This window comes from Electrophorus electricus, chromosome 4 (genome assembly GCF_041902795.1).
Source record: "Electrophorus electricus isolate QZ-2024a chromosome 4, ASM4190279v1, whole genome shotgun sequence".
NCBI classification, from domain to species: Eukaryota; Metazoa; Chordata; class Actinopteri; order Gymnotiformes; family Gymnotidae; genus Electrophorus; species Electrophorus electricus.
The window spans coordinates 28,800,001-28,807,500 of NC_137500.1; the positions used below are offsets into that span (position 1 = coordinate 28,800,001).

General features: G+C 46.7%; 1 protein-coding gene across 29 annotated transcripts in view; it reads left to right on the forward strand.

The window, feature by feature from the left end:
• The window catches only part of tns1b (tensin 1b), a 164,685-nt gene that overhangs the window by 141,779 nt on the left and 15,406 nt on the right, over positions 1-7,500 (forward strand). For 24 of the 29 annotated variants that reach the window (XM_081713112.1, XM_081713102.1, XM_081713105.1 and 21 more), the window contains 4 exons: positions 1-420; positions 2,407-2,490; positions 5,490-5,647; positions 5,830-5,968. The exon at positions 1-420 is cut by the window's left edge and continues 1,116 nt beyond it. In XM_081713112.1, the coding sequence (XP_081569238.1) occupies positions 1-420; positions 2,407-2,490; positions 5,490-5,647; positions 5,830-5,968 (801 nt within the window). The remainder of the gene's footprint in view (positions 421-2,406; positions 2,491-5,489; positions 5,648-5,829; positions 5,969-7,500) is intronic. The other 5 variants (XM_081713108.1, XM_035534717.2, XM_081713126.1 and 2 more) reach the window with 2 other exon arrangements.

A 7,500-nucleotide genomic window follows, 5' to 3' on the forward strand; every position in this document is an offset into this window, starting at 1 on the left:
CTTCCTATCAGGCCGACGCTGCCATACGTACCCAGGCAGGGGCCTCGCCGGCTGGGTACACCCAGCCCCTACAGCGTGCCTCCCCCATCCAACAGGCTCCATCCCCTGTGCAGTACCACCTCATAGAAGGCCCCCAGCCAGTTCTTGTCAGCTCTCAGAGGTCTGCAGGCCACTTGGCCACTGAGCCCGATGGCCCTGTTCACTCCTCGATGCCCAATTCTACAGTTGGCAGTCTGCAGCTGAAACCCCTCAATATATATCCCCCAAGCACGAGCTCTCAGTCTCCTGATCAATCAGAGGGTGGCACACATGGCATCGCCCAGCGGAGTTACTCTGCTTCCTCGTCCTTGCTGCCCAGGGAGGCTGAACCTGAGGATATCAACTACAAGCTGGAGGGGCTGGTGGCCCACCGTGTGGCAGGTAAGCTATCCTCTCTGTCTGGGTCACTATGGTTGCCTCTCCTCTCTAAAATATACATGAATTCCCAGTACTGCACAAATTCAAGTGTGTGTATAACTCTATGAATACAAGTGTGAAGAACTCTATGAATTCAGGTGTCTAGTACTCCATTCAGGCATGCAGAAATATGTAGAGCACAGAAATAACGGAAGCAACACCTCTCATACTTACTTAGCATCCTGGATCTTTTGGGGCGCGCACAGATCGCGCAGCCATGGCTTCCTCCTGCACTGGTGCGTTGGAGTTGACATGAGGTCAGCGAGCTCATAAAGCGAGTACAGTGCAAAGTATGGCAGCATCCAGCTCGTGTACCAGGCCTCGATCCCACAGGGCAGCCACACACATCTGGAGAAGTGCTCGTAAAAGCCAATCGCAGCAGCCGTGCACAGGGCCCAGAAACACCGCAGCATGCAGGCCATATTGAGATGGTAGACCGAGAGTCATTGTGAATGCTCTCTATATTGCTCAGAGCCCAGTGTCTTAAGTCTGCCAATCATAATCTGTCCTTTTCTGCTCAAAGGTCCTATATGGTACATTTGCTAAGAAAATGCATCCTTTGTAATCACAGGGTAGGTGGATAATTATGTTTAATATACCCATTTTTCATAATCACATTTACCCTAGTACAACTTTAGGCTTATCACAAGTGCAGGACTTACTGGGATTTAACCATTCTATGGTTTGTTTCACTAAGAACTGATAAAGAGGAAATAAAGGACAAAATAATTGAAAAATTAAAAAAATGTAAAAAATGTTTTAAATAAGTCTGTGTCTAAGAGCATGAAGTATTTTACTTATGAATATACTTTACTGCAAAGTCAGGCTTTCAGAAGCTACGTACTAGGCAAATTGAATGATGTAGAATGTATAACAGCTGCCTCTAAATAGACAGTTTGCCCCCTAGTGGCCTGGTCGCAAAAAAGCTAGTTGACGGGTTTCATAAACTTTCCATACCTGCTGCAGCTATTAAAGACTTGTGTCCATTTGAACGAGTTGTTTTAGAAGGATCACGGCAGTTGTTGAAGTTGTTGAAGAGCTCTTTCTATCCATCTGTAAGTGCTCCTGCTTAGGGAGCACGCCCTGCAACCACAGGTGTTCCATCTCCGGCGCTCACAGGCAGCTAGGGGGCAGCCTTCACATTGATGTTTTCCCCTCTGCGAACCAACCTGTGAGAATAAGAGCGCAGTCTGCTACCACATTTCTCCTCTGTAGCCATGCGTTGACCCGCGATGACCCACAGCAGATAAATAGTGGTGGGAAGTAAGTGTGGTGGGAGAGAGATGCTCTCGGGTATCATCGCCACACTTCTCACATTCATTCAGCACTCGCGTTGCAAGTATTTTGCTGCTGTGATTGAGGACCTGTGGGGGTAGTAGGTCCTGCTTATCAGCCCAGTCCCTGCAGGGGATTATGGGAGCACTTTGCTTGCGTTTATCATCTGATGTACAATGACACCAATATAGCCAATTTATCTCTGAAACACAGCTAGGGAAAGACAACACTGTCCTCATCTTTCCTTAAGGATTCACTGATTATTTCTTCAGTGATTTACACTGGCTATATTCAAGACCCTCTCCAGTTTTAAAGTATGTTGTACTTAAAAATGTAACTTAAAATGTTTCATAACATTTAGGACAGCTTTCCAGAGACATATCACAAATTACCTTCGAATAAATAGTATATTAAAATCTGTTTATCCTTGATTAGAATTAGTCTTTGTCTGGAAAGTAAACTAATGAACTACTAGGTAGTAATATTTCTTTTTTAAAACATTCTTCCAAAACCTAAATCATTTCTCTCTCTCTCGTTTTTTATATTAATTCATCCTGTGTCTGGAGCACTCACCTTGTCAACTTCACCACACCTCTACACCCTCCTGTCCACCTCACTCTGTCACCTCCCGCTGCTCTTCATCCTGCCTGTGCTCCTCTTCCTCCTGGTTTGTAGAGTACAACGCTCGTATCCTCAGCATCAGTGATAGAACAGCCACTGCTGAACTTGACAGCCACCACTGCTCTCTCTCCTTCTCTGGTTGGTCTCTCTCTCTCTCTCTCTCTCTCTCTCTCTCTCTCTCTCTCTCTCTCTCCCTCTCTCTACCCTTCCCTGCTGTATCCCCCTCTTTTTCTCTCTTCCTCTGTTTCCCTCTGTCAGTGTCCAAACATAACTATCCATATCACCTTCCTTGCATCAATCTATGTGGATGTTCTGACTGTATTCCTGTACATTTCTCTGTGTCTCTCTTTTAATTTGTCTTTATCTCCCTAACCCATAGAAAAAAAAAATTAAAAATATTTTAGAGCTTTTAATTCTTCTTTGTAAGCCACTTACTGACACTGGCCCTCTCTAATTAGTCTGAACACCAGTATGAGTGAGAACGCCAGTGCGAGCGAGAACGCCGGTGTGAATGAGAGTCAATGTGAATGAGAACGCCAGTGCGAGCGAGAACGCCGGTGTGAATGAGAGTCAATGTGAGTGAGAACGCCGGTGTGAATGAGAGTCAATGTGAGTGAGAACGCCGGTGTGAATGAGAGTCAATGTGAGTGAGAACGCCGGTGTGGATGAGAGTCAATGTGAATGAGAGCGCCAGTGCGAGCGAGAGCGCCGGTGTGAATGAGAGCGCCGGTGTGAATGAGAGCGCCGGTGTGAATGAGAGTGCCAGTGCGAGCAAGAGCGTCACTGTGAATGAGAGTCAGTGTGAATGAGAATGCCAGTGCGAGCGAGAATGCCAGTGCAAGCCCCGCACTCACGTAAGCTCGCGGCTAGCAATGACCTCAGTAAAAAAATTGCAATTCTATTATCGTCTGAGCCGGGGTTTCACAAGAGGGAGATATGCGTGGACAAAGGCCACTTTGTCTGCTTCCACAGAGCGAATGTCACAGGATACAGTTTGCTAAACCCAGGAAACAATACTCCTGCGAGGAGACGCAGGCCTCTTTCAAGGCCACCCCTTCACGTCTGTTTTAGCATTTAGGAGGAGTACAAAGCATAATAAATCTTCCCTATATCCCCGAACCTTTGTGCAGCCGTTATCTGCCATTAGGAAATCAGAGTCTAGGAGCCGGGGACTGTGTTTTGTACACACAGAAGCAGAGTGCAGTAGCCTGATGTCAGCTTCCTTTCCATCTGAACGTTCTGCCAGTTCTGACCCTGAGAGCTCTTCCAACACTTTCAGTCCAATACAAGCTGCACAAAAGCCTTAACTGGGCTGCAGACCCTCTCAGATGTTGTCTCAGATAACACCTTCCTGAGATCCTTGATGGGAGCAGGCAGGAAAGAGTGAGCTCTTATAGGCTCACAAAGAAGTGAATTAAAAGTGGGAAAAAAACAACAACAACAAAAAAAACGTTCCCCTGTCCTCTGGCTCCTGCTCAGACCAAATGAGAAGAGAAAGGCCTTCGGATTCACCGCTATTCCAGGTTGAATGTATTAGGGCTTTGTAGTTGCCAAGGAAACAGGGCTCAGTAATTAACATGCACAGCTGTGAGGCAGTGCTGTGTCACTACGTCTCTGTGGTTTGTTTCTGGTTCCGGTCTGAAGTGAGACAACACGGGAAAATGCCTGTGTGCTCAGCCCTGTCTGTGCATGAGATCCAGCCTCCACGCCTGTGTCTTTGTGCTTGACGTTGTTCTGGCAATGTGACTGGATGCATACTCATAACTGAGAACAGACCACAGATGTGTGGGTCTAGATGTACTTTGTTTTGACTCTAAGCAAACTCCCCCTTTGCGACATCAGGGTTTCGTGCCTTCCTAATGCATTCGTTTTTAGGGCTGTCATCCAGAAACCATTTAAGTACACACTGGGCCCAAATGAGAGAGCCAGACTGGCATCGTGGCTCCGGGCCTGAAGCCCAAACAGCCTCAGTGCCAGCTAGTCCCAGAGAGGCCCATGGTGACGTTAGAGGCAGTGAGGCCCTGGTGAGCTGTCCGAGTATGTGAGCGCCCATCCGCCCACGTGCTGTGGCTTGGAGCCGTGGAGGCACCACGAGGCTCATTTCACTTTACAGCTGTGAGCTAGTAAATATTTACTTCTGGATGTTGCCTGGTTTCAAGAACATTCTCTTGTGTCACACCAGGGAGTGTTTCTTGCACGCCCTTGTATGGGCTGGACTCTGTTGACAGGGAACAGTGAGCGTCTGCATGTGAGTGTACAGTCTGACTTGGAACATTGCTGTGTGAATGTGCAAGCGGACGCAGAGCTAGATGAGGGCCGCTCCCAGGTCCCATTCCAGGGCTGATTTAGGGGGAGGGTGAAGGGGGGTAAATTTGAACCAATTCCTTTTTATGAGAAAGACTGAATTTAAATAATCTTCTATTATTTTTTTGGGGTTTACTTACTAGATGTTTTTCCATATTGGTGTACTAACAGTGTCATAAATGTATTTGAAATACAAAAAGCAAGAATAAGAAGAAAATAATTAGGATATAGCCTTAACCAACTTAACAAAATCATGAGGGTAATTTCTGCATCTCTTTTGTCTCGTGTCCTTTATTATTTGAGTACATAAAGCAATGACTACATAAAGTACATAAAAGCGCTTACGAAGTGTCCAGATTTACCCAAATCATAGCTACACCTTCAACTTCCATCTCTGCCACTAGTAGGATATGACTTACCCAAATCCTGTTGCTTTACAGAGGCTGCATTTGGGGTCAGACCTGTTGGGAGGTCACTCCTGAGAATTAGTGGTTAGTGCACATTACATAGATAAGAGGAATAAATTCATAGTGTTGCTCTACTGTACTACACTACTGAAGGCTGATTGGTTCAGTGAGCAACGTTGGTTCAGTGAGCCCACTGTTCAATCTGAATGCTCCTAAGTTGCAACTGTAATATGAAGTCCCAAAGTCCCAAAGTCCCATTTCATACAGTCTTCTGAGGTGCCCTCTGTAACTGCTGTAAGGTGATTTGTCTTCTGGATAATGGTAGTCCTTAATGTGTTTATTCTATTACTGTGGCTATTCTATTGTTATTAGCAAAAGGTTTGCAGTGACTAATGTTCATTATGTGGTCGTTGTTGGGCTCATCAGGGGTCCAGTCACTGGATGAAGGCTCAGCACCAGGACGACGCCGGACCACCAGTGAAGGCCAGGATGAAAGCCCCACGCGTGTCCGCTCCCCCATTCGCTGCATTTCACCCGAACTGGCCAATACCATCGCACTCAACCCAGGGGGCCGGCCTAAAGAGGTAGAAACAGGCACCCATTTGACAAAGCTTTTCTCTTCATTAAGTTCCTTTGGATTTCAGAGCTGACTTTTATTGTTGTTGTAGTATATAGGGTGATACGCATGTGTGTGTTTCATTTTATTTATTTGTGTGTGTGTGTGTGTGTGTGTGTGTGTGTCTTGACCTCTCTTCTGCTCCTTTAGGGACACATGCACAGTTACAGGGAGGCCTTTGAGGAGTTGGAGGGTGGTCCCATAAGCCCCCCACCAGCTGTCGGTGGTGAGGCCCTCCCCAAAACCCCTGCCTTCCCTGTCTCGCCACAAACCCCTTACTTCAACCTGTGTAAGTTCTCCAACTGGAGGAGGAGGGTGCCGTAGAGCTTAGGAAATATCCCTTTATATCATGAGCAGATATATTGTATGAAGCATAATTTCCTCATTGCTCAGTGAGAATCTGATAAGAGCTTTTGGAGAAGAGTTTCCTGGAGAAATTCTGCTGAGGTCTGAATGTAGTCAACCAGTTGGATCGTTGCAGCCCTGACCTAAAGGAGCACGTACAGGCTAGACCTAGGCTAGAACAGCCCTGAATGCCACTTCTTGAAACCTTAAAATTTTCATATCAGTATTTCAGGCTGTGTTTTATATTTTAGTGCCATGTGTCTTTTATATTTTAGATCATGATGTGTAGTGTTTATCATTCTGGTCATCAGTTATACAGTGTTAGTGTGGTGGATCTTCTTTCTTTATAATAACCTCTTTATTTCTTCTTTCTCCACTAGAATCATTAGGGGTAAAGCGATATTAACACCCAGTCTATAAGCCAGCACCAGGCTTCGCCTGTGCATAACAGCTAAATTGTAGGCGCACCTCAGGGACATTCTGTAGAGCTAAAATAGCACTTGGAGGTGGCCCGAGGTGACCCGGATGTGTGGAGCTGGGTGCGATGGAATGTTCTTCTCTCCAGGATGGGCTGCTCTCTGTGCTTCCCATCACTGGCAGATAGCGCATACAGTGTTGGCTCATAGACATGCCTTAAGACTCCAAACAGGTCCCCCTCACTCTCTCGCTTGTTCCCCAACAGTCCATCATGTCAACAACAGAGTGCTGGCGCCATCTCTCTGCTGCCAGTGGCCTCTTCTGCGTTAAGGCAAAAGAGTGCGCATGCACGCATGCACGCTCGAACCGGGATAGCTCGGTTGGAATCACCTATTACCTCATCCTGGCCCACATCACCCTATGCCACCAGACAGGGTTTAGAGCTCCCTTGTTAAAGCTTCTTTACAAGGTTCCAGTTCCCTCTCCGCCTGGTCTGCTTTCGTTGGACCTAGTGCTTTTCCTCAGCAGATGGGCCATACGAAACCGATTCACTGCTTCGGATGAAATGTTACCCCCATAGCAAAAGCACTGCACTCAGCGCTGTACTCAGCGCAAACTAGCTGTTGCCTCAAACACTGCTGTTAGGACTGCATAAATGAGCCCTGACAGTACTTATTTTAATCAGTGTATGAAAACATAAAAATATGATGCTTCATGCATATTCTTTTTACGAGGCTTTAACCAAAGATTTTTGGTATGCATTTGACTTTTTGCACATAATGACCCTTATGTGGTGTTTCCTAGAGGAAGCGTTGTAATGTCAAAAGCGTTGTCGGGTCACACACTGAGTCTTTGTGCCTTTTTGGGGCAGTGGTTTTCCCCATTCTGGATTGGTGGGGAGCACAAGACAATTTAGTTGGCCTTCCCTGGTCAGTAAAGAAGCCCACATGCTCCGAAAGTCTCTTTAAACCAGTCCCTACGGCCCCCTTCTCCTACAGTGAAGCGGAGGACCAGTGAGTCATCTGCTAACCCCTCCCTCCCCTCCTCGGTCCCCTCACA